The 27,713-nt window shown below is 41.5% G+C and overlaps 1 protein-coding gene across 6 annotated transcripts in view; it reads right to left on the reverse strand.

The window, feature by feature from the left end:
- Positions 1-2,563: 2,563 nt before the first annotated feature.
- The window catches only part of FAR2 (fatty acyl-CoA reductase 2), a 152,084-nt gene continuing 126,934 nt past the window's right edge, over positions 2,564-27,713 (reverse strand). For all 6 annotated transcript variants that reach the window (XM_027457468.3, XM_038186108.2, XM_013097098.5 and 3 more), the window contains 6 exons: positions 27,416-27,534; positions 25,493-25,560; positions 18,389-18,560; positions 14,321-14,450; positions 9,892-10,019; positions 2,564-7,787 (listed from right to left, as the gene is read on the reverse strand). In XM_027457468.3, the coding sequence (XP_027313269.1) occupies positions 7,625-7,787; positions 9,892-10,019; positions 14,321-14,450; positions 18,389-18,560; positions 25,493-25,560; positions 27,416-27,534 (780 nt within the window). In that variant the 3' untranslated portion in view covers positions 2,564-7,624. The remainder of the gene's footprint in view (positions 7,788-9,891; positions 10,020-14,320; positions 14,451-18,388; positions 18,561-25,492; positions 25,561-27,415; positions 27,535-27,713) is intronic.

Consider the following 27,713-nt stretch of genomic DNA (forward strand, 5'->3'; position numbering starts at 1 on the left):
TTTTGCATTACATTCATTGTCATTGTGTAGCATGTCACTATTTACAGTATGCTTGCACCTTGCTACCCTCCTGTTATACTTACTTGTAATGGCAGTCAATATTAAAACACCACTGTTCTTCTTCCCCCCCCAAAAAATTAAAAACTACTAACAATTATAAGGAAATCAGCCCTCTTTCCCTGACTTCCAAAACTCTGTGTGTGTGTGTGTCTAAATGCATTCATATGTTCCTCCATGAATACATAAATGTCAAATGTTTTGACCAGTCCTGCCTTAAGACACAGGTATAATAGCTGTATTATTATACACATATGTATGTAAGAATAGATACACGTATATATTTATGAGTAAAAGGTTCTTAAAAATGAGATTGTTGCAAGGAAGTGCTGATTAACATGGGAGTGGTGAACCACAGAAAAATAACATTTTGTTCTCGGTGCTGAGGTTGATTGATTCTGCTGTGCTTCTGCTGAGCCCTGGAAGAAGGTCAGATAATTTTCCTATGATGAATCTTCCTGAAGTGTTGGGGAACAGATCAAGATGCAGTAGGACAGCTAAAGGAGATGTGTGTGGAACTGGTGTTAGCTTGTGCTGTGCATACATGTACATATTTAAAAACACAATTGCCGCAGCAGCTAAGGGAATGGAAATGTATTGATTTCAGGCTCTTCCAAAGCAGATAGATGGAAACATTTACTAGACTAAAACTTTAAGCACAGTTTTGTTATTGTTGTTGTGTTTTTTGTTTGTTTTTCTTTTCTGAAGGTTTCATAGCAGAGGCCTCTGAGGGACATGGCATTTTCTTTATCTATAAACGTACTGACAGAGTTCCTGACCTCAAACCTTGAGACAGGATATAGAATTACAGAATCATAAAGGTTGGAAAAGACCTCCAAGATCATCTGGTCCAACCATCCCCCTACTATCAATATCACCCACTAAACCATGTGCACCCTAAGCACCATGTGCAACCTTTTCTTAAACACCCCCATGGACGGCAACTCTAACACCACCCTGGGCAACACTTTTCAATGCCTGACTACTCCTTCTGGGAAGAAATGTCTCCTAATTTCCAAACTAAACCTCCCCTGGCTCAAATTGAGGCCATTCCCTCTAGTCCTATTGCTGGTTATCTGCAAGAAGAGGCAGATCTCCAGCTCACCGTAACTCCCTTTCAGATAGGGTCTCCCCTGAGCCTCCTCTTCTCCAGACTAAATAACCCTAGTTCCCTCAGCCACAGGGAATTCCACTCTGCTGGATCATATTCGGGTGAGCATTGACCAACACCCCCAGATCCTTTTCCTCTGCACAGCTTTCCAGACACTCCCCCCCCCCCCCAGGTCTGTAGCACTGCATGGGGTTGTTGTGGCCAAAGTGCAGGACCTGGCACTTAGCCATATTGAACCTCATCCCATTGGCCTCTGCCCATTGACCCATTCTGTTCAGGTCCCTCTGCAGGGCCTTCCTACCCTCTGGAAGATCGACACTTCACCCAACTTGGTGTCATCTGAACACTTACTGAGGGTGCAGTCAATTCTCTCACCCAAATCATCAATAAAGATATTAAAGAGAATTGTCTCCAGCAACTACCCCTGGGAAAACGCCACTCATGACCAGTGGCCAGCTGGATTTAACTTCATAAACTACCGTTTCCTTTGGTAGCTGGAGAATTTTGACTATTGAAGTTGCCAACCATAAAGATTTTTTTTCAGAAAGACTTTTTTTTTTTTTTTTTTTTTTCCAGAACAGGAAAGAGTAAGAACTTTTTTCAAACAGTTCTGAACATACATGTACAGCTAAATAGCTCTAAATAGCTCTAAATAAACAAAACAACTTTCTAGCTACTCCTGCTAGAAATCACCTAGTCAAGGTGGTTTCCTTATCTATCTTACTGTGCCATTGCTTCTAAAACAGCCTTGAAGACATTTTGAAGTACACTCAAGTATTTGTCTGAGCGTATGAATGGTTTTGGCAATCCCAAGAACTGGTAGATTAAGGGTTTGTTCAACAGCCTGAAGTAGTATTATGTACACTTTTTGGAAATGCCTATAAAGTAATATTAAAGTAAAAGCATACTGTATTTCTATAGACTTTTCAACCTTACAAATGATGTTAGCACCAAATGTAAAATAAAGCCCTTACCTTGTAAAGCTAAGAATTTGGGGAACATTCTCAGATGGAAATAGTAAATTGTTCCGGATATTGTTTGGGTTGTTACCAATTTTTCCTCGCTGAAGACCTGTCCCTACCACCTTCTGTAGGGCACGTAGCTGAGATGCTCCTGCCCTGGTTATGAGTGTCTGAATTAAAGTCTCACCATCATTACTTTTAAAAGCTGGGATTTTCCCTTGCTTATTTCCTATCCTGGCCTGTGCAGGAGGTTCTCATGCTGGCAGCTTCTTGTAGGTGTAGGTGGCGATGTGATTCCACAGAATATGGGACCCAGGCAGCAGCATGGTACAAATCTGGTACAGATCTGGCTCAGATGCAGCCTGTGCTTAACTGTGATGGCCAGCAAGTAACCAGCTCCTTTAGCAACTAACATAAACTGATGCAAAATAACCAGTTTTAAAATATTTTGTTTTATTAAATGTTTAAAATAACATAAACATCATAGTAACAATTTTATGGCTGAGGTTCTCACAATTTTTGAATTTAACATTTTATCTGATTTGAGAGCTCAAAAGATTACACCTTTACATTAGAAACTGTAAGTAAGATTCATAACAGTAAGTTGTCTCATAGCTAACAAGAGAATAGAAATATTAGATAGAACCATATAAACTTTGGACAGTGGAAGAATATTTTACTATAAACTGGGGTTTGCCAAGATTATTTAAGAACAAGAAACCTTTTATAGGCAGTTTCATGTTAATCTGAACAAAACTCAATTCAGTTGATTTTTTAGCAACAGAGAAGAGCCAGATAGCACTTAATTATTCCCCAAATACACTTCTTTCTATTTTTAAGTTGACTCAAGTAAGTCTATATCACCTTCATACCAATAGTTAGCACCATATAATGGGATATTCACCATTTTAACTTATGGGGAATGTACGGTATATTACTTATTCTGAACTAGAATAAAGGGTCCAATTGTAACAAATATTCACCCTTGCTTTCTGCAGTAGAACATCAATGCTGGAAGAGCAACAGCATGCTTTCAACCATGAAGCTGTAGCTTATTTACAAACAAAAAGATTGCCCCCCCTCCCTCTTTTCCCAGTTGCTTATTCATGATAATGATTTGATTATTTAATAGTACTACAGGTTTTGTTTCCTTTACATTGGAAACTAGGATAGGTTTTATCACTTCATCTTAAACTGAATTAGAAAAGGGCATGAAATGAGCACAGCCGGGCATTTCAATATGAGCTCCACTATTTTACGCCCTCTGTATGTTGAATGAGAAGACTGGTGCAGGAAGATGTAAATACATGTACACCCACAGACAACTATGTTTTCTTGTAAAAAAATGTAAAATAAGGAATCTCTTGAGGAGGTGGGTAATGTGCCAACAACCAGTATAATACTGGCATGTCTGTTACTCAAGAATTCTTTTTACCAAGAAAGAATTTTTCTTAACAAAGTTACTGAAGTGTCGGGAGGGGGTGAGAAATTTTATTTTTTATAACAGACATGCTGGAAATAAGCAGCCTCGGTTGTCAGTCAAATAGCTGTTTAAACTCCGATTAATTTTAGGGATTTTTTTTGTTGTTATAACGATTTAATAAAAAAAAAAAAAAAGCAACACTTCTTAATTGCAAGCTTATGCTCATTGCTCTTTGACAATGAAATGCTATTCAGTGTTTCATTGCTTTCACACAGCACTTCATAGCTATAGCCTACAGACTAGCATGTGTGTGCATGGTATTAACAAAACATTAATACACTGGATTCAGCAGTAGTCCTTGTTATTTTTGTAGCAGCACTGCAGGCTTCCAACACTGTGAGCACGTAACTACAATGCAAGTTCATAGGGTACAAAAACGATAGACGATAATCTCATTATACTGTCTTGTGGCAGATATTTTCTTTTATGGCTTTGCAGAATGACTGTCAATACTGTTCTTTATGCTGCCTGTTGCTTGTTGGGGGAAGGACAGGGGAGCCTTTTAATTCATCCATCTTAATAGAAGAAACCAAACTGATGACAAAATGCTGATGGAGCTCTTCCCCTGCCCCTTGGGAGGCAACCGTGGGCTATCTATAATATCTCTAGCCTTCAACCATGAATAGTATTCACTCCTGAATTTTTCGTGTTAATTTGTCAGTACCTCTGATCTAACTTAATAAATCTATTTTGCTTTTCTAAAGCAAAAAGGTTGTGAGTATACATGAGAGAGATGGAATATGAAAAAAAAAAAAGTGTCTGCAACTCCTTTTAGATATCTTCCCCAAGATTTGGATTTCTTCAGAGCACATACAAATACACTGAGAAACACAAATTAAAAATGTCAAAGGTAAGTTACAGCTTGAGGTGAGAACCAGTTGTTATGCCAGGTCCAACTTTCCATTATTACTGTCAGAACTGGCAGCCAAATGCCATCACCATGTGTCAGTTTCTGCATTGTCTTTTTTTCCTTTTTTTTTTTTTTGTGTGTCTGCTTTGCTTCAATCACCTGAAAATATATCAAGCCACAAGAGAAAAGATTCAAACTTCACTGCATGTTATGTCTGTGTTGAAACAAGCTGAATGCTTAATCTCCCCCATAGGCAAGGCTAGAGCTCTGCAGCCAGCTGCTGGCAATGGTGTGTGGCTACAAAAGATCTCCAGAACAGCATACACCATCTGCAGTATCTATGTTTCTGCAACATTCCAAGCAGTGCCTGCTGTTTTGCAGGGATGAGTAGTAGCTTTGCTGTGGCTGTTACCTTCAGCAAAATGCTGAACTGCTTTAGAACGTGATACCACTACTGTCTAAGTGAATCCCGAAGTGTCTTTCTGCACATACAGAAGACAGGTCCGGATATGTTCAGAATAAGATACTTCAGACTTGCTGGGACAATACAGCCTGTGCAAATAACTGTGAATGCCTGCAAGCATATTTGAGGGATGCATGGAGTGACTAGCATTGGTGAAGGGAAGGCAGAAAACTTCACTCATAGCCCAACAATAGCAGGTCTGCTCTACATCAGTCAAGTGTTGTGGGTAGGTGTAGCAGGCCTGCAGTATTTGACTTTTCTGTGACACTGAGGGGTTTTGTCTTATCATGTGGACAGCTTAAGACATATGATCCCTTTAGCTGGTGTTTCTCTTTGCACATAAGTCAGGCACTTAAAAGACTTTTTGGATATGAGATAGTTTTGTTTTTTTTTTTATATATTTTTTTTAATGAAGCTTTTTCAAAATAGTCTGCAGCTTTCTTTTGTTTTTAAGCCTTTCACATAAGAAGTCTGGAAGCCGGCAGATGACCTGATTATTTACTTGAGGGAATGCAGTCTTCTTAGAGGCATCCCTATGATGACCTGCTTTGTGCTGCTAAGGTAGCCACAGTCTCTGCATAGCCCAGTTAGTCAAGGATAATGCCGCTGACCTTCACCATATGCACTGCTAAAGTCACTGTAAAAGAAGTATCTGAGCACCAGCACTGAAACCTGTACCTCCTAGTTTCTCAGGCAGTGACACCTCGCATTAGTGCAATGCACAGCATGCACTGCTCACTTTCTGGCATTGGAAAGCATATAGCTAACAACCAGTACAGTTTAATTTTGAAAGTATGTTTTCAAGTCAAGAGCTTACAAAAATTGCATCTTTATAAAATGGGTGCTTGACTTAATTGAACACAGATCGGAAGTGATGTGTGACATAGGGGCCTTTGCTAGGGATCCTGCCATTTTGGACACTGTGCTTCTGGTCAAGGTCTGCTACAGGCATCATTTAGTAATTGTTTAAAACTAGACCTCTGGGGCATACAAGGGAAGATTAATTCCTTGAACCTTTAGAAAGACTTCTGAATTAGCTTGGATGCACAAGTAAATATATACACTGTCATCACAACTTGTTCTTGCCTTCACTGCCAAAACCAAGTACAACTTTTAAAGAATGCCAGCTTTGTAGATGCTATTCTCAGTTCTCAAGACAGCCACTGTCTTTTTTTTTTTTTTTTTGTGATAAAGCGTTCAGACAGCTAGTATGACACAAGACTAGACAAACTGGATGTTGCAATTGTTTCAAAAACTAGCTGTTTTAAAGTCTCATAATCTTAAAGTGCTTATTCAGTGTAATCTGAATAAAATATATTCCAGTATTACATTTTACTTTGAAAATCTGATAGCATGAAAAAAATTGTTGCACTAAGTGTAATTGCACCAGCTACTTTGAAGAAACTTCTTTCTCTTTCTCCCTCCTCTTCCAGAGGAATCCATATTTTACTAGGTAAGACAAATATCTCCAATAGCCTTGAGCTTTAGGAAGATCCCTGGATTCCTTTCTAAAATGTAAAGTAGGACAAAACATTACCTTCATATTGCATAACTGTTTTTATTCAAAAGTCAATAAAACCTCTCTTAACTTCAAAAAAAAAAACAAAAAAACCCCACAAGTTTTAGACTCTATTTCCTCATGACGAGTGGTAGCAGAATTGACCTGATAGGATTCCCTCAATACATACCTGTATACTTTCTTTTGCCCGTGCAAGTGCTCAACTGCAAAGTTATTTTGCTGTAATGAAATCTTGAAGGACAGTATCAGGCTGTTTTTGAACTACAAGCAGATAAATGGAAGGGGGAAAAGGACTCACTCAAAAATAGTAACAAGTTTATGATTATTTTTTTTCTTCAATCTTTTAGGAAGTCTTCTTTTCATCCTTTGAGTAAATAGAGCATTTTACAAGACAAAGAAATGTTCCAAGCGAAAGTGATAAATGCAAGATCAGGGCTGTTTGGTAGAAGATGATCTGTAATCTTAACCAAAGAGAGAAAAAAAATGCCTTTCCATAAGAAAACAGTTTGTGAGTGAGAACAGTTAACACAGGTATATGAATGCTATGTGTGTCTTCAGTTATGGCTTGAAAGTATCAGTCCTCAGTAGCAATATAATTCAAGATCTGAAAGCTGTTCATTGTGTTCACTGGCCTAATGTAACTGATTTTTCCCCCTTTATGTTTTGAAAAATTGAAAATGTAAAATCATGATTTTCAATAAAATACAATTTCACTGAATGAGAATGAAGAAATAAATAGCTTCTTTATGAAGACCTCTCACAGGTTAATTTCCTTGACTGGTTCTTCTCCGATGGCATCCCTTTCTTCTAAGGTTCTAAGCTTTAAATTTGCTTCCTTTAAGAAGGAAGATTGAATTAAGATAGCCTAGATAGTACATGGGAAGACTGTAACTTTGGTTAATCTTTACTCTTGCACATTGGGCTCTGGATGAAAGGTTCCAGCTTGATCTGTTCCTAAAGCTTTATGGCTTTAAAAATTGGTAAGGTCCTATGGAAGAAAGACCACCATGTATTAAAGCATTAGTTAAAATTAAAAAGGTGAACACATAACTGTGCACAATAAATGCAGGCTGCAATTAGAAGTGGATTTTTCTGCTACTTTCAGACCCCGATGCCCATAGTTGCTGATTAGAAGGGATGGAGGTCCTTCTGGAAGAGGCTGGTTGCTGATGGATGGCTTCAGTGCCTGAGGGTGCTGGATGCCCTGAAGTAGGAAAGGAACTTGTAGCAGAGGCTCACCACAAAGTACCAGATGTTTCGAGCCATCTGTGACCTTGCAATGAAAATGCGCCAGATGATCACAAGGAGGGTGGTGTTGAATGCATATCGGATATTCCTCAGTCTGAGAAAAGAGAGAGACATATTACAGAGGAAGACAAAAGCAACAAAAACCTTAACAGCTTACTTCATTTGCTACAGATAATATTCTAAGAAATCTTGTTTATAAGTGGCTCTTGGGCTTTTTACCTCTACTATTTTAGTAAAAATACTGTGTCTAAGATGTCTCTACCAACCACCAAGACTGTGTTGAAGTTACAATGTAGTGCATAGTTAAGATAATAGATGGAATATCTGCATTGTAAGACTCTCTTGCTCCATGCACTCTACTTTCAGACCAGAATAGATACTGAAGTCATGCTGAGAGTTTTTTTTGTTTTGTTTTGTTTTGTTTTATGATAGTGTAGACCAATACCTTCTGCTTTGATTTGGTGTATCAGTTATTTTTGACTATGTAGGATTGGTGACAGACTGGAGGCATTTTACAGTCGATGAATGAGATTCTCTTATTTGTATGAAACCTTGCATTTAATGCTGGGAAATTATTCAGTAATCATAAAGGTCTTCACTTTTGCAGTACTGTAGCACTGTTGAATAGTTGTATTTTTGTTTGTTGTCATGTTTTGTTGTTGTTGTTTTTGTTTTTTTTTTTACACCATACATTTAAACTGAATTACTGGCTCTTTAAGATGCTAGTTATATTGTCCTCTGTGTCAATCCAAAGGGACCTAGACAGACTTGTGAGAGGGCCTATGCAAACATCATGAATTTCAACAAGGCCTAGTGCAACGTCCTACACCTAGGTCAGGGTAATTCCAAACACAAATGCAGGCTGGGTGGTGAATGGAGCCCTGAGGTGAAGGACTTAGGGATATCTGTTGATGAAAAACTCAACATGAGTTGGAAATGTATACTTGCAGCCCAGAAAGCCAACCATATCCTGGGCTGCATCAAAAAAAGTGTAGCTAGCAGGTCAAGGGAGGTGATTCTCCCCTCCTACTCTGCTGTATCCTATGAAGTCAGAGTTGGGTTTTTTTAGCCTGGAGAAGAAAAGGCTCTGGGGAGACCATATTGTGGCCTTCCAGTACACAAAGGGAGCCTACAAGAAAGGTGGAGAGAGACTGTTTTATCAGGGTAGTGACAGGACAAAGGGGAAATTTTAAGCCAAAGAGAAGTTTTGATTAGATATTAGGAGGAAATTTTTACTATGAGGGTGGTGAGGCACTGGCACAGGTTTCCCAGAGAAGCTGTGGATGCCCCATCCCTGGAATTATTCAAGGTTGGATGGGGCTTTGAGCAACCCGGTCTAGTAGGAGGTGTCCCTGCCCATGGCAGGGGAGGTTGGAAATAGGTGGTCTTTAAGATCCCTTCCAACCCAAGCCATTCTATGATTCCTTGCTCTGGCAACAAGATGTTTTCTACTTCCAGTATTTTCAGTGCACAAGAATGGTTTCCTCAAAGGAAAAAACAAAACTCCAAGAGAGCTGTGCTCATTTTGCCTACACTCCTCAGTAAAAGGACTGGAGAAGATAGGAAGAGCTTTAACTGAAAAGGAGGAGGACAATCTCATTTAGAAGCTCCTAAAACTTTCACCAGGGCCTCAAATACATAAGTTCTGAATAAGTTTTGGAGTTTTTTCCATTTTGCATCTTCTCTCCCCCTAAGAAATCAGAAACTTCAACTTTAAATGAAATTCAAAATTGCACTAGCACTTAAAGTTTTTATGCAATCCCTCTCCATTGGAAAAAAACAAGAAACCAAAAAAAAAAAACTATCTAGGAGCTTCATAAAATCTAAATTTGACCGTTAGTTTTCTATTATAATTGTGAATGACCAGGAACTTCTACATTCATAAATTACTCTTATGTATTGCAACTTCACTATTTGGTCACCTGCTGTGAAAGCATAATGTTTAGCCCCTGACTGTTAGTGTCATCAAGAGTCCTTTTTTCTCACAGGATGAAAACATGAAGTACCAACAATGCTCTGTCATTTAAAAAATAAAAAAAAAAAAGGCAAAAAAAAGCAAAAAAAAAAAAAAAAAGCTATGCTATATTTATCTCCATATTATTCAACAATAACATATTTCAATGCAAATAAGATAATTTTCCTCACAATACATTCAAGATAGCCAGGAGCTCTGGCCCTTGTCACTGGGTATGACTTACTTTCGTAAGTGCTGCTTTGCTGCTGGGATGCCAGACATGTCCTCATTTAGCAAATACTTCTTAGCACCTAGGCAGTAGCTTTCAATGTATTCTGACCAGTGCAGCTGACGAACATCAAAGTTGTATAACTGGGAGATAAAGACAAAGAGCAGAAGTTTTATGCCAGAGTTCAAAACAAGTTCACTTTAAGCCTCATTCTTCACTGACCTGCTCCTGACAAGGCCCTCTCTATTAAGTTCTTAAAGCCACTAAGTTTCAAAGAAGACATGGACACTTAAAAAACTATTATTTCACAGCTGTCAATTGAGCTAAACAGCTGAGAATTTGGGCAAAGAAAGTAGAAATTTAATGTTACCTGTCAGAAAACAAAGGTAAGTTTGTCTTTCAGGTCGCCACTTGTACATAAACACATGTATGGTACACGTACACACACACAATCTTGGAAGAAAAATGGCATTCCACTCAAGCAAACATACAGCTGAAAGCCTCCCTGCAGGTTTTTTGCATGTCACTAGAATTAGGTGTAAGTAAATGAACTGGACATTGAATCAACAGGAACCTCTGCAGTGGTTACTACTCTGTGCTGTGCTCCATTTTCTTTCATCATCTAGATTGATAGAAATCCAAGGAATGGGTTATTCAGTTGTTTGGCATCAAGAAATCTCATTGCAGAGCTAAGTACCCCAATTAATTTCAAAAGCTGATATTGGAAAAATTGATAGCAAGCCCTCAGGTTGTTGTCTGTCTACTAGAGCAAAGAAATGATTTGTAAAGAGGAAAGGAAGTGTTTTTGTTGTGGAGTGTTTTTTTTTCTTTTCTTTCTTTTTTAATGAAGCAGTGAAGTGAATGGTGCTTCTTACTTATAAGGTCCTAAAAGGACGGATAGTCAGAAAAATACCTTCTTTTCACTCTCATGACAAGCCAGGCTGGTTGGTTTGGTATGAGAACTTTGGTATCAGGACAGCAACAACTTGAGCGAAGAGGGGTTACCTAACTATGTCAAATGCAAAACATTAGCTACTGTGCAGATCACCATGGGCATTAGGTATGTTTAGAGAACTGTGCTGCCCATACCATACCTAGCTTGTCTACTTACTTGCAATGTACCTGTGGCAACATAGGATGCAGTGCATAACAATAGTTTTCATAACCAGCTTGGTAAGTGTCCTGGTTTCAGTTAGAACAGAATTAATTTTCTTCCTAGTAGCTGGTGGAATGCTGTGTTTTGGCTTAGGATGAGAAGAGTGCTGATAACACCCCGATGTTTTAATTGTTGCAGAGCAGTGCTTATACTAAGCCAAGGACATCTCAGTTTCTTGCTCTGTCCTGCCAACGGGCAGGCTGGGGGTGCAGTAAGAGCTGGGAGAGGACAGACCCAGGACAGCTGACCCAAACTGGTCAAAGGGGTATTCCATACCATCTGACATCATGCTAAACAATATATAGGGGTGGCTAGCCGGGGGAGGGGGCCGGACTGCTCAGGGTTAGGCTGAGCATCGGTCAGCAGGTGGTGAGCAATTGCATTGTGCATCACTTGTTTGTACGTATTATTAGTGGTAGTACTATTGTCATCATTGTATTATTATTATTATTATTATTATTATTATTATTATATATTATTATTATTATTATTATTATTATTATTATTATTATTATTATTATTATTATTATTATTATTATTATTATTATTATTATTATTTTCCTGTCTTATTAAACTGTCTTTATCTCAACTCACGGGCTTCATTTTCCATTTCTCTCCCCCGTCCCAGAGAGGGAGGGGGGAGGGTGAGCGAACGGCTGCGTGGTGTTTAGCTGCCGGCCGGGTTAAACCACGACAGTAAGCCTGAAAAACTGTCTAGCTTGCACTGAAGTCCTTGCTGCTGTGACTTTTTGTTTATCTGCATCAGTACAAGCTCCTATATTACCACTTATGTTCCCTCTACATCTGCTATAGTCACAGCAGTACCAGTGCCCTTAACCATTCAAATTTGTTGCAAACAATACCAGTACAGACTAGGGAAGAAACCTCAAGACTTTTGTGCTGGGAATCTGTGTGAGAATTTTATGATGGGAGACCAATTTGATGTGAATGTCCAAGTAGACATGATGGGTAGACCTGTGCGGTGTCAAGAGTTGGACTTGATGATCCTTAAGGGTCCCTTCCAACTCAGGATATTCTATGATTCTATGAAGTATCTCTTTGCAAGGAGATACTGACCAAAAGTCCATTCAAGCTTTTCAGACCTTCTGCCTGTATTCCTTCAGTCTTTCAGTTACAACCCCATTCTTAAGGAGTTGTATTTCAAGCCTATAAGGACTACAACAGAACTTGACATCGTGCAAACAAATTGCTGCCTGGGAATTTAAATCAAACATAATTCTTTTTCATATTGTTCAGGCTAAGACAGCATGTGTTAACTAAACTTGCCCATGCAGTGCCCATTAAAACTAATGTGGGAGAAAATGCCAAAATCATTCAAGTGGTTTCCTTCCAGATCACCCAGCAAATTTCATACTGCCAGAGGAGATGAGGGAAAAGGTGACATAAAGGAGCCTTGTAGCTTTCTAAAAGTGAGACACTAAGAAAATTAGGATGAGAAGCTATTGAGAATGCTACACAGTTATCCAGTGATTAGTTAGTTGCAATGAAACTAACCTGAGCACATAACTTCATGTTACCATTGATATTGTCTTTCAGAAGAACCTGTACAGCACAATTAGTTTACATGGGCATATCTCCCCTCAACAGGTGATGCCTGAAAATCTTGAGAACCAGAACTGTAATATGAAAACTGGAACTGACCATTTATTCTAGAAATATAATGTCTGTACAAAAAGGAGTGCCGTTATCTGTCCTACTCCATTGGGTATTCCAGTCTATGTAGACAACCATATGGGAGGTAATAAAGCTGCCACCATTACATATGATGCCATTAACTCCTTCAACTCAAAGGGCTGAGTACAGCTGGTTCACTGAGGATATAAATTTATGTTCCTATATTGGGTTGATGTGGCAAGGGTTTGGTAGCAGGGGAGCTGCAGGAGTGGCCTCTGTGAGGGGCTCTAGAAGCTGCTTCAAGTTAGATCAGAGCCAGTTCCACACAACTCCGAAAGGAATCCACTACTGGCCAGAGCACAGCCAGTGAGCAATGTTGGTTGTGGCTCAGTGAGAGATTTAAGAAAGCAAAACAAAACAAAACAAACAACCTGCTGGGCAACAGCAGCTGGGAGAGAGGAGTGAGAACCAGCCCTGCAGACCCCAAGGTCAGTGCAGAAGGAGGGCAGGAGGTGCTCCAGGAACGCAGCTAAAGTTCCCCTGCAGCCTGTGGAGAGGCCCCTGGTGGAGCAGGCTGTCCCCCTGCAGCCTGTGGGTCCCACATGGAGCAGATCTCCACGCTGCAGCCCGTGGAGGAGCCCCCGGTGGAGCAGGTGGATGTGGCCTGGAGGAGGCTGTGGCCCATGGAGAGCCCCCGCAGGAGCAGGCCCCGGGCCGGAGCTGCAGCCCATGGAGAGGAGCCCACATAGGAGCAGGGGGCCTGGGGGGAGCTGCCGCCCACACGTGGGGGACCCGTGCTGGAGCAGTTTGCTCCTGGAGGATGGACCCCGTGGTACGGAGCCGTGTGGGAACAGTTCTTGAAGAGCTGCTGCCTGTGGGCAGTCCCCGCAGGCTCAGTTTGGGAAGGACGGCATCCCGTAGGAGGGACCCCACGGGGAGCAGGGGCAGAGAGTGGCTGTGAAGTGGCAGGGATAAAGCGTTAGGGACAGACCACAGTCCCCATTCCCCATTCCTCTGCACCACTTGGAGGGAGGAGGTAGAAGAGGGTGGCTGTAGAGAAGGTTTTTTTTGTTGTTGCTTTTGTTTTAGTTTCTTTTGTCTGCTAGTGATAGGAAATAAATTATATTAATCTCCCTGTGCTGAGTCTGTTTTGCCTGTGACAGTGAGTGATCTCCCTGTTCTTATCTCAGCCCCTGATTCTTTTTCATTGTATTTTCTCCCCCTTTTCCTTTGAGGAGGGAGAGTGAGAAAGCGGTTGTGGTAGGGTTTAGTTGTCCAGCCGGGTAAAACCACTATAGCTCCCTTTGTGCAAGCCATTTTGTCTGTGAAAGCAAATCTAGGTTATTTATATGCCAAACAGGAACTTGAAAACAAAAGGCAGAGCGCTGCCTTGTTAAATGGAAAGACTTCACTGACTGAACTCTCAGAGAAGAAAGAGTAATACATCTCAGGAGAAACTATCCTCCAAAATCTTCCAAATGGAAGGTTCCTGATAAGTTCTTTAATAAAACAAGGAGGAATATATATTTTCAGATCAAAGTCAGTACCAGTCATCTAGGCAGATGCCATTCAAAGGCTGAACACAGCACCAAAAATAATTGCTGCAGATGAACAGACGTGGAGTTCAACAATCCACACGCATGGCATACTTACCTTTCTGTCCTCTGTGTTAAGCTGACCCATTAACATATTCATATTATCTGAAGACCAATCCCAGGACTGGGTGGAGAAATACTGCAGGAGCATCATAGATTTGTGCAGTCGATTGATAATCTTCATCATTCTAAAATAGAGGAGGAGAGTCAGAGATGAACTTGAAGTTTGTCCTTACACAAAAACTGGATTTTTGACGTGTAGATGTTTTCACAGGTGAATAGGACTTGCAAAGCCTGATGAGCCCTCCGCTGAAAACTAACTCAGCAAGAGTCTAACAACTGCTCCAGCTGAGGTCCTGAGCCTACAGCTGCTCAGCCTTTATTTTTGTTCTGAACACGAGTGCAAACAAGCACTCTCCAGGGCAGGACTGAGGCTTAACTTACTGTCCTGAACTGCAAAAGGGTAAGAGGCCACACTACCCATGGTAGTGTGCAGTGAAGAGCCCATCTTAACCAGTACAAAGTCTGCACAGCAGATTGCAAAACCACAAAGGTGTGTTGTTTGCCTCACAAGGCAGATAATTCTCTTTCTACCACACAAATGTTTGTCTGTTCTCAAGCTAGAGTTGACTCCTGAACTGAGGCTCTGATTTTGGAGTTAGCCCATACTGAGTCAGCTCTAATTCAGAGGTGACTGCCTCTGCGGCATGGACAAGATCTTAAGCCTATTGCTCAACTTCACTTTTCAGATAATGGCATCTTTTTCACGTTTCATGAAAAATCATGAGGTTTCTCTGATCTCTCCATTTGACTTAAAGGCCACCCTTCTCCCTGTGTAATATACAGTGGCAGATGGGAGTGATTTTTATGTCCTTCCTTACACAGGAAGAGCCTAATAGCATTGCAGTCCTGGTGGATGACCTTGGAAATCATCGTACACATTATTTTGGGGTGGGAGGAATGGGAAGGCACAGTGAAACTATATGAATATCTTCCTGAAGCATCCTCATAAAGATGAAAGCTGGTCCAGGGCTGCTAAACAGGAACTTTGGAAATGTGGGTTCAGGTCTTTCATGTGTCTTGGCCTTTCTTTATGACTCATGTTTACATAAAAGGGGATGACAATAATGCTGTCCTACCTCAGGATTATTTTACAGGTATTCCAATGGTCACGAGTATGAAAGGCCTGTGGGAGGCAGTTGTTTTAAAGTGGGATGTGCAGTGCTCAGCCCATTTTGAGAAAATGCCATGTTCTCTCAGACTGGATAAGGACAAGGGAAAGGATTAAAAGGCTGATTTCTGGGGAAAACAGAGCTGTTTTCACTAGGAATTTTGAGCTGCCTAGAGGGTAACAAAGTCAGTGTGACAAATAAAAGGCGGCAGTCTGTGGAAGAATGGTGCCAGGCTGGCCTCTCTCTGTGCAGATGTGACTGCCACTTCGATAAGAACCAAGCACAGCAGAAAAAGACACAATGAGTACATCAGTTCAGAGGAGAGCTGTGCAGCTTACTAAAAGTGATTTTAAAGCACTCTGAAACCTTGCATAGACACTCCTACTCAGAATTAAAGTGGCTCTCATTTTAGAAGCAGTAAAACAGATTTAGGCATGTAACTATTCAGATTTCATTCTGAATAGTTACATGCATATTGATTAAATACAGTTTATCTAAACTACTTTAAAATTGTTTCAAATTAATCTTCCTGGTTGTGCATGTGTAGGCAAGTATGACAGGAAGAACTTAGTGAGTATTTTAATACCTTTTAGAAACTTGGAAAACAACGTATCAGATTGCATTGCAAAGATCGAGTTGCCTCTTAAACTGGCTCTTAAAAAGCCATCAGTATCTTTAAAGTACTTAGGGTTAATGGAATCTGTCAGAAAAATAAAGAAAAAGAAAGGAAGAAAAAACATAAAGGAATTAAAAGTGTGTCCCTGCTTTTGTTTTGAAAATAGGCTGTCACACTTGAAAACAAATATCCTATTGACATGGCCTCCTGTCAACGTGGGCAGAATGAGCTCTGCCTGTAGATCTACCCAAAGCAACTTATCTGAGTAGCTGGAAGTATTCATCAAGGAGATAAATGAAGGCATCTAAACAGAAATGCACAAGAACTGCATTTTTCACTGTAACGGGTTCAGCTCAAATGTTGTTACCATATTTAAAATATTTACTAATTTAGATTAAGGATTACCATGTTAAAAAATATCAACCAAGGAGATAAATGCATTTCTGCACTCCGTGCAGCTATAGGAAAATTTTTGTTTAGATTATCTGTTTTCTCCACTGTGGATGAACTGAGAGGCCAGGATTACCTGTCACCAATAGCCTTATTAGTTACACTTCAGAAAGCCATGTTGTCTTCTAGAAAGCTGTTTACAGAAATTATTTATTTATTTTCTCCCATACTGAGCCTAGCATAAGCAGATTCTCAGGTGTGACAGGTTGCCTCAAGAGACTAGTATATAAACCACATTATTTTTCTAAGACGTGGATGGATGTATAGCAATAAAGATAATCCATTTAGGGCAGTTTTGCTAGACACCTAGCAATTTATGTGAAGTGAACTAACAGTGAAAGTAAGATTCTCAGGAGTGGCAGAATATAAAAGTCTAAAGCTGATGGAGATGGATTTTGTCGCAGCCATGAAGATGGCTCATTCTTTGATAGGTGGGAGTGACAAGCGGGAAGAAAGTTAAGTCCAGGAGCTTTCTCAAAGCAGAGGAAAAAATATGAAGGGTAACATTAAAGCAGGTTCATTGACACATTTTATTTTTATTTTTTAATAATATTTGAATATGGTTTACTGCTCTTAAGGCATAAAGACCTGATATTTAGGTAGGTGAAAAAAAGACAGAATGAGCTGTTACCATTCTCTATCTATCTCACATTATTGCAGTACCTGGATAAGCTTAAGTAGCCCTGTAAAATGAAATATGAATTATAAAGAAAAAAAAAAAAAGACTTAGGTAACAAAGTTACCTAACCTGAGCCATGTTTGCTTGGGTCACAGATCTGAAAGTGCACAAGAAAAGATTCTTCTCAGCATGAGTTCATGCTGAGCTCTACTTGAAATTCAAGTATGGTTTTATGGCCAATAACCACTGGCTACCTGCAATCAACTTTATCAAAAATGTCAGTTGTAATATCAATAGCAAGATCTTACTGCTGCCTGTTTTAACAGAGCACTGAGATTACAGCCTATTCTTCCTCATCCTTAGTTTACCTCTATTTTTATGGAAATTCTTGCCTACTAAATAAGTGGAAGTCATTTTATAGACCAGTTTCCTTCTGTAGCAGACAATCAGAGAAATCAGAGCAGTGCATCAGCCAGGGATTTCCCTGCAAACAGCCAAAGCCAGCTTTCTAACTAGCAGTTAGTGTAGAGAGGCTCACATGGAGCAGAGCACCAGCACACTGCTCTGTTCTTTCACAATAAATTTTCCTCCATAATGGCAAGGAGTAAAGAAGGAAGTTGGCTGAGTTGTGTTATTTACATTAGGATTCCTTCCACACAGGACACAGATAGCTATGTTCCTCCTAGCTGTGACACTGCCAAGGCTCAAATACCAATTGCAATGGTAACCTGTCCTTGTAAATACAATTCGGAATTTATTCATACTCAGAAACAATTGTTATGCATCCTAGATTTCCAGTTGTTTGGCCAGTGTTGTCAACTGCTAATTATGCATCTGATTCCTGAGGAAAAAAAAAAAAAAAAAAGTTACCTAGAACTGTTCTAAACCTTGCCAGTCTCAAGTCCTTACACAAGCTTGATTCCTTACTCATAGCAGCAATCACATCACAAAGCTGCAACAATGAAAATCTTGCTACACAGAGGACAGAACAACTAACAGTCTTTCTTCTGCTGGCTTGGGAACCTCTGAAGTGTGCAAAGCTGAGTTTAAAACCTGTGGTGTGCCCTGAGCACTGGAAATGTTGGGAATGCTAGGCTATCCTTATCTATGGCCATTCGGTTCCTTTTCTTTTTGAGTAATCTCAAGACAAGGCCTGGAGTTGGGAGGAAGACCAGGAACTCCATGCTGGGGCAGCCAGTTCTCAGGAGTTGCTAGACTCTCTATAACAGCAGCTGATGCGCAGATAGTTGAGGGCATGCAGTTTCTTACCTGGGCTTTCTTCCTGTCAGCCTCATGTACAGGTCATAGAGTATGGCTGGAGCCTTGTGACTGACAGTTATCCAGTACTGGTTTATCAAGTAGTTTGATGTCAAGTGAGCATTGGGTGTTCGGAAGGCCTGCTCCAGTGGGTTTCTTTTGAATGTGGACATGACATACTGTTCTGTAAGAGAGCAGGAATTTAAAATCAAGCATTTGGCTGAGTTGGGCAGAGCCATACCAACATGGTATGATAAAATCTCCGCCTTCTTGGCATCTCCTGTTACCCTCCTTGTTCAGCAAGGGACCCACATTATCCTTAGTCTTCCCTTTACTGCTTCCCTTTCCCTTTACATACTTAAAAAAAAAACTTATTATCTTTTATCTCTTTTGCAAGCCTCATCTCTAGGTGGGCTTTGGCCTTCCTTGTCACATCCCTGCAGGCCCTGACAACACTTCTATACGCCTCCAAAGAGGACAGGCCGTTTTTCCACGTTTCATAAACCTTCCTCTTCCTTTTGATCTCATCGATGAGCTCCTTGGTCATCCACGCGGGTTTCCTGCTCTCCTTCCCCAATTTCCTACTCTTTGGGATGCACTGATCCTGAGCTTGGAAGAAGTGCTGTTTAAATGTTGCCCAGCTCTCACATGCACCCTTGCTTTCTAGCAACATAGGCCATGAGGCTCTGTGATTGCAACGAGATCGTGGCCCCGCAACCGAACACAGATCTTGAGCTCATCCTGTTTATTTCCCGTGCTCCGTGCATTGGTATACAGGCACTTTAGGGAAGCAGCAGGCACAGTTACCCCTGAAGGAATGCAAGAAGAAAATTCCGGATGGGGTATCGGGATCATTACCTTCTCTGAGGAGCCCTCAGCCAATCCTAAGAGACAACTCAGACGTTTTTCCCTACTATCTTCAACAGTGACAGCAGTGACAACTTCCCCCAGCCCTTCTCTGTCACTTTTAGCTCCCCTCCCTTCCCCTATCAAACCTAGTTTAAAGCCCTGGTAATAAGCTCGGAGAGCTTGCTCCCCAAAACACTTGTGCCCCCACTTGCTGAGTTGAAGTCAGTCAGCAGCCCACATACCCGGCTTCTCAAAGGGCTGCCCAAGATTGAAATACCCAAATCCTTGGCCCAGACACCACCCCCTCAGCCAGTCATTCACCTGTCCCATTCTCCTCCTTCTTTCTGGATCCCGGTCACCCAGAGCGAGGACAGCGGAGAACACTACCTGCACCCCTGACTCCTTCAACAACCTTCCCAGGGATGCAAAGTCCTTTTTAATCTTCCTCATTTTTCTAGTTGCAGCTTCCCAGGATCCAACCTGAACGACAACATGAGGATAGTAATCCTCTGGTTTCATGAGCTGTGTCAGACCCTTCTGACCCCGTCTCTGACACATGCCCCAGGAAGACAGCACACCTCTCTGGGTAGGTTATCTGGGCGCCAAATGGGAACCTCAGTGCCCCTCAGCAAGAACTCTCTGATCACTTAGAATCTACATACTTTTTTGGTGGCACTGGTTGTGATGCACTGCTCTGCTCAGCCCCGATCCCTATGCTCAGTATTTCCCCCAATCTTGACACGCTTCACAGGGTTGCTTCCCGGGTTCAGACTACTGCCCAGACCCTCAACCTCATCCTTTTCCCACCTGAGAAGGGAGTCACCTACAATTACCCTTCTGTCTTTCTTGGTGGAGGCAGTCTTGAGGCATGGAGTCAACTTCATCGCCCTTGGCATCCTCCTGGGTGTACTTTCTACCTCAAGCTCACCCACCGGTCTCTCAAGCTCCAGGGCCTCAAATCTGCTGTGTAAGAGCACCTGGGAAGGTGGGGCCAGCAGGGGGTTGTTGCCTGCGAGGTCAAGCAGGGACCTGTCTCCATTCCTCCTCAACTCCCAGGTCCCCTCCCTCAGCCCAGCTGCAACAGGGCAGGGGGTCCACCCCCATTTGGGGTGTCTCACCCCGGTACCTCTCCTTCAGGCCCTGCAGGGAGTCACTCCACCAGTCTATCTCCTGCTCACACTCCCTGATGGCCCTCAACCTCTCCACCTCCTCCTTGAGCCCTGCCACCAGGCGGACCAGGTCATCATCCACCTGCTCACACCTCACACGCACGGTGTCTCTGCCTCCCTCATAGGGCAGCAACAGGCTCAGGCACTCCCTGCATCCAGAGACCTGAACTGCCGCATTGCTGAGCAGGCAGTCAGTCTGGGTGGTTACAGACTTTCTAGAGAGAGGTCTCTGCCTAATGTAGAGCATTGCAGCCTAGCTAGTGGTAGACAGCCATCAGAGGAGTTGTTCTTATGGGCAGGGGGATCGCCCTGCCCTGCCTGCACTAACTACCACGCCCCACCCTGCTTGCCCGTCCAGGTCGCCGCGCTCCCCAGGGGCGGCTTTTGAACGGCCGGGGAGGGGGCGCTGCCGGCTCCGCCTATGCCTCGTCAGCCTCCCTTGCGAGGACTGCCGGGCCCTGGCGGCTCCCTCGGCTGCCTCGAGTGGCCTCGGTGCCGGGAAACAAGCGCTGCCTGTCCCGGTACCCCGCTCTGCTGCAGAACGCGTCTGCCCCAGAGCCGATCGCCTCAGTTCCCTTGCTGGGGACCGCTGATATTTTTGAATTGTGATAGTTCTGATATTGTCTGCATGGCTCAGTCTCAATTCAAGTCTTGACGTTACTTTACCACAAATCTAGTTTTCAACCGTAAACTGGTTGTGGAGGTGACCTTTTGTAAGACGTTAAAGATATTGCTGCCTTTCTTTTCTCTTTGCATTTTTGGCAGAAAAAGCAGAAAGTACATCCCGTGTCATGTCAGACCATCAGCGATGCACGGAATTCACTCAGATCAGCAACACCTTTCTCATTTTAGTTACTTAAGGTTTGTACTGAGAAATGCAGCTGTAGTACAGCAACAATATTATGCTCTGTTCTTGATATAGGTTCTTCTCACACCAAGAAAAGATGAGACACTGCTGAAAACTCAAGAAAAAATCTGGAAGTCAGGAATGAAAGCAATGTTGTTTTAGAAAGTAAATAAGACGGAAGTGAGACCAGTCTGAAAGACTTTCTGAAAGAGTTAGGAAAATGCTATTTTTACATAACTTGGAACAGTTAATCCTACAGATGTTTTCTCTACAAATCTTCCCTATACTGGCTTGCACCAACTCAGCGCAATGGTGCTATCTCCCAGTTTTTGGAAAAGATTCAAACTTCACAAGACTAATAATAGCCTTTTATACTATGACAGTTTGTTTTTGGAGAGAGAGTCCAACAGACAGACCAGGCAAGCAAAGAATCCTGATCCAGAAACACACCACCTCTAGGAGCTACTGAAATGACAGTGGGTGGTCTTTCCTCTCCTACCACTGCATGAAAACGCAACAGAAAATTCTACAACTCAAGGGCATATTTAGCAGGGGGAGAATCAGACATAGGTCTCTCCTAGATAGACCACAAAAAAAATTGAATTATTTTTTTTCCCCCACACACTGAACACTATTTTAAAGTATACTTTAAGAATTTGTCTTGAGCAGAAATAACAGAATGTGCTTTACACAGTCAGACTAGTAAGACTTGCACTGCAGCAAAGTAGAATACACTTCTTTAGTTTAATACTCAGTTGTCTGACCACATTTTTGTAATGGTGGGGAGAATAACTGCAGTAACAGAAGACAGAAAAAATCCGAAGGCATAGCATTCTTTGTAAAAGAAACAAACCAGCTAAAGTTCCTTTTAGCAACAGAGGTTTGTTTTTATCTGGAGATCTACTGAATAAGCTGTTCTGCAATGTATGTTTCAGCCTAAGCTCTTACTTAGACTTATATATTTTTCAAATAATTTTCTTTTAGATCTTTCTCTTCCTTCTTTCCAAGTGCATCACCTTTGTACTCATGTTCTCATGTCAGTCTTTTTTGTTCCCTACCCAGGGCATCCTCAGCCCACTTCAGTCTCAATTTCTCTGTTTTGTCTTTCTCTCCTTTCCTCCTCACCAAAGAACCATAACTGTGTTGTGCTTGCTGTTATTCCTGCAGTTTGTCCTGGTGTAAGTCTCAGTAACCAGGTGCTCCAGCTCCTTCCCTCTGCAAACTCCAATTTAGATTTGCACTAAAATGCTCAGTCCCACACCAGATGACCCCCATTCCCCAGTCTTGTTTCTTCCAAGTTCGCTCTCACAATCTTCCATCTCTACGATCAGTTGCCTGCCTCCATGACCTGATCTGGAGGTAGACACCCAGCTATAACATTTTCAACCTGCAAAGTGAAGCATTAGCAGATCTAAACACAATTGGAAATGTGCTTTCAGAAGGGGTAACAACTTGAGTAGCAGCAGATGCTGCCCTGTGTGTGCAAAGGAAGGAACTGACAGGTGAAGTTTGGTTGGTCTCTGCAGGGACTGGACTATATGGTGGAAGCCCATAGTTCAGAGAGAGCACAGGTCTGAAAAGCCAGATGTGAGTTCATGCCAAAAGAGTGGGTGCCCAGAAGCCATACAGTGAGTATATAGAGAAATATACCCCTCATACCCCTCCGCAGCCTGCTGATCACACAGTGTTACACAAAGAGAAAAGATTGCCTTCAGTCCAATCACAACGCTGAACTGCTTTTGCAAGCCTCTGCTGTGCTCAGATGATTTAATTGTTAAATTCACAGTTACAAGCAAAGTAACTTAATAAGATCAATCACAATGCATTATTACACCACTGTTTTCATCAGCAAAATTATATTGAAAATAGATTAGAAAGGCAAATCTCAGGTGGCAATACTATGGTGGTTGTTGCCTAAAGTAACAGCCTGTAAGCAGCTTTCCATTTACTCTTGTGAAAAAGACACAGAAGATCTGAATTGACAAGTTACAAGGCTGCATTTTCAAAAAATTAATCTGTGATGCTTCACCTCTCTTCTCAGACTGTCAAACCACAACATTAGGTATCTTATTAAAAAAATGTCAGGAACCTGGTTTGATTTTTTCACAGCTCTACCAATTGGTGAAGCCTCTTCCCTGCTAGATCAAATTGCATGGTAGGACATTAGTAGTTTTTTTTCAGATAAGTCTTGTTCTGAAAATGCACTTATGGTCTGATTCTCTGCTGACTTAACAGTTTGCCAGTTAAATAATGCAAAGCAAAGGTTGAACTGTGAAATATCACTGTAGTGATTTGCCAGCATCCTGCATTTTAATTGCAAACGTGAATGATTGTATAACAGAAAGCAGATCAGGCTATATACATCTATCCGTGAGTGTAGTGAGTCTACTCGGTATTTCACAGTATGCAGCTGGGCAAATTCTCCTACTTATCCTCAGTGTCAGTTTTCCACTGAAATGGTGTCAGGATTTGTCTCCCTTTGTTTCACCCCTGCCTCAGAAGCAGAGACACTTGAAAAAGACAGCCATGCAAATCACTTGAATTCTTCCACTGACAACATTCATCACAGAATGGCTTGGGTTGGAAGGTACCTTAAAGATCACCTAGTTCCAATGCCCGTGTCATATGCAAGGATGCCACCCACTACAGCAGGCTGCTCAGGGCCTTGTCCAACCTGGCCTTGAACACCTCCAGGGATGGGACAACCACAATCTCTCAGGGCAACCTGTTTCAGTGCCTCACCATCCTCTGAGTGAATAATTTCCTCCTAATTCCTAATAAAAATCTCCCTCTTTTTGTTTATAACCATTCCCCCTTGCCCTGTCATTATCTGATTGAGCAAAGAGTCACTCTCCATTGTTTTTATAAGTCCCCTTTAAGTACGGAAGAGCCGCAATGAGGTTACAACCCCAGAGCCTTCTCTTTTCCAGGCTGAACATCCCCAGCTCTCTTAGCCTTTCTTTGTAGGAGAGATGCTCCAGTCCTCTGATCAGCTTTGTGGCCCTCCTCTGGACCCATTCTAACAGGTCCATATCCTTCTTGTGCTGGAGGCTTCAGACATGGATGCAGGACTCCGAAGTGGGGCCTCAGAAGGCAGAGCAGAGGGGGACAATCCCCTCCCTCAACCTGCTGCTGGCCACCCCTCTGTTGATGCAGCCCAGGATGCAGTTGGCCTTCTGGGCTGTGTAAGCACACACTGCTGGCTCATGCCGAGCTTTTGGTCCACCAGAACCCCCAAGTCCTTCTCCACATGTGCTCTCAACAGGTTCTTCTCCCAGTCTGTCCTCATGCCTGGGATTGCCCTGGCCCAGGTGCAGCACCTTGTACCTGGCCTTGCTGAACCACACTAGGTTCATGTTGGCCCACTTCTCAAGCTTGTCCAGGTCCCTTTGGATGGCATTCCTTCCTTCTCTTGTATTGACTACACCCCTCAGTTTGGTGTCACCTGCAAACTTGCCGAGGGTGCACCCAATCCCACTGTCTGTGTCATTGATAAAGATATTGAAAAACACCAGTCCTAAGACAGATCCCTGAGGGACACCAGTTGTCACCAGCCTCCACATGGACATAGAGCTATTGTCCACCACGCCCTGTATGCAACCTTCAAGCAAATTCCTGATCCACCAATTAATCATTTGATCCACAATCAGAAGTCAAACTGTTCTTGAAGCATATCTGTCATTTTAAACTTTGCCTTCTCTGGTCTACACAAACTATTTCTGTTTAAAAGGTTTTGCACAGAAGGAGGAAGAGAGGCTATCCTACTGCATTAATATACTAGTTTTCTGAAAGTTAGAGCTTTCTTCATATTGATGCAAGATTCACTACTGAGGTTCTCCAAGAGATCTCAGAGCACACACACACACAAAAAAAAAGAAGCACAAAACCCAGTAACCAGGAAAGGAAAATATCTAGTTACAGCTATGTAGAACACCTTCTTCTACAATTTAGCGACTGGTTCTCTATTCCCTTTTCCACCACATTAATACCTTAGTTTAGCAAAGTATATACTTTGCTTGGTTGTTACATGATAATGCCTACAGTGAAAACTGAATAAATGCTTTCCTGAGCTGAATGCCCAACACCAGGAGGTTTTGCTTACAGGACCTCACTAACTGCAATTGTGCCTCCCACATATGGTTTGAATGACAGATGCAGAATGTCATCTAACTACAGGAAGCCACCTTTCCAAAGCCTGGCCAAGGAATGCTATTGATGGTTGACTTGTTCTAGTTTTAAAGTATACCTTACCCATTTCTCCCCAAAAGAAAGGGTTGATTCCACCCGTTGTACAGTTGTACACCAACATATTTTTTGGCCTGGGAAAGAGAAAGAAGTATTATTTTAATGTGTGAAGAAAAGCACCCAAAGATTTACTAATGGAGAATAAAAACTAACAGCCCAAGTAACAATAACAACAGCTCATTAAAAAAATTGCAGAGGTCATTTTTCATAACTATGAAAACAATGTAAAACACAAAGTTTTAATTAGATTCATTCAGATTCTGAAGAGCATTATTTTGTTAATAAAGACAGATGGGGCTTAAGATAAATTATCCATATATCAGTTATCTAAAATTATAAAAAGCATACATGCTAACAAGTTTGTGATTGTTTTTAATAGTTTCTCTTAGTGTACTGTAAATAATTTGCCCAAACCAACCACAGGGAAACACTGTGCATTTTACAATCATTTACTTAATGATTATGATCTGCAATACTTTTGAAGTCCATTTGTCAAGGTGGTGACTATAAATCAATCAATTTCAACAAAATTCTCAAAAAGTTAAACATTTTTTTTCCATTCTCCACCCTCCAGCTGAGTTAGTGGTCTTGGTAGAGCATAGAGCTTCTACAGAATGTAGTGCAGACTGCAGTTCTCTAAGTTTTAGAATTCCCCCCAGTAATATCACTTGCCCTGAAGGATTTTGACTTTCTAACTAGACAATTACAAATAAATAAATAACTCATACACACTATCATTTGAGACAACACCTAAATGTGAAACTCACTCAGATAAATCAAATTTACAGAAGGCTCAGGCTTTTTTTTTTTTTTTTTTACATGATTTATTAACCTTGGGGTCTTGCTCAGCTAGCCAAAGCTTTAAATCAAGTTCTGCACTTGCTCCTTTAGCCTAACAATTATTTCTGTGGAATCAAAATAAAAAACATGCATCTTTTGCCAACAAAGAGTCAGAAAAAATGGCACTTCTACTATGGCTGAAGACAAGACTTCTAGATATTTTTCATTAGCACATGCTTTTTTTCTTTCCCAGCTTTTTGGGCAGGCTGTAGCCCTCTTAATCTGGAAGTTCTAAAGGGTTTGTGTATAGGAAGATATATTTTCCCTACTGTGATACTTTGTCTGTTGCAGGTGAAAAAGGAAGAAGCTACAAAAGAAATAAATCTGAAAAGCTGGTGAGCTGCCTTTTAAGATCGTTTTAGGATCTCTGTATTGAGGTTAATGTATGATAATTTTCTCCACTCTCAGTTCAGTGGAAAGCTCTGTCCTTCAAAGTAAAATACTTCTGCAATTATTTGCTTAGTATTTCTCAGTTGCATAAATGTCTAGAATAATTCATGTGCTTTACTTTGTAGCACTTCCTACATAATGATCGAAGGTCAGAGATGGAGGCTCACAGAAAAGAACTTAAAACCTTAATGTCACTTATACATACCCTTCTCAACAAAGCAAAGAATAGGAGGTTTTAGTTCATCTCTCCTATCATACAAGTCTATAATATATATATTTTGCACTATTTTCCAAGGAAAACATTCAAAGTATTTTCACCAAGAAAACTCCAGAAGCCAGTTGAAAAGTAACTCAATGTAGCTGCATGAGAATGGAGGCATTTAGACCAAAACAAACAAAACAAACAAACAAAACAAAACAAAAAAACACTTCAGAAAGGTAACTGATGAGAGAGACTTGTCAAGTGAGCTTACGTTTTACTGAGAAACAGGTATTCCCTGTAGCTTTAGAGATTTCCTAACTCTAAAGTCTACCTTCATCACTTCTGTATGCTCTTAATCCTTGCCAAACCTGGGGGAGAAAATGTGAACCAGAAAATGAATCAACAAAGCTTCATTTAGCTTCTTTCTAGGTTCTCCCTGAAGTCCTGGTGCAATCAGTAAATGCTCAAGCCTAGCAGAAACCGAAGTGCCTTCCCACCTGTGCACAGCAGTGTACCACCCAGCTGCAAGGGTGAGGTTGATGACAACATCTACTGGAATCATATCGGCTACTGCTTCATTGTTGGCAATGACAGTCCGCAGAATCCCTTTACCTGCCTGTGGGACAAGGGAAAACAGTCACTGACAGTACCACCACACAAACATTTCATTAGCTTAGAGCATGGGCAGACCTTCACTTTAGGACTTTTCAACCCTGTCATCTGATGCAGAAGATTGCTTGGTTTCTGTGAAAACAAACACGGATCTCATGTGATCCCACTGTTCTGCATTTTCAG

This window comes from Anas platyrhynchos, chromosome 1 (genome assembly GCF_047663525.1).
Source record: "Anas platyrhynchos isolate ZD024472 breed Pekin duck chromosome 1, IASCAAS_PekinDuck_T2T, whole genome shotgun sequence".
In the NCBI taxonomy this organism is placed as follows: domain Eukaryota; kingdom Metazoa; phylum Chordata; class Aves; order Anseriformes; family Anatidae; genus Anas; species Anas platyrhynchos.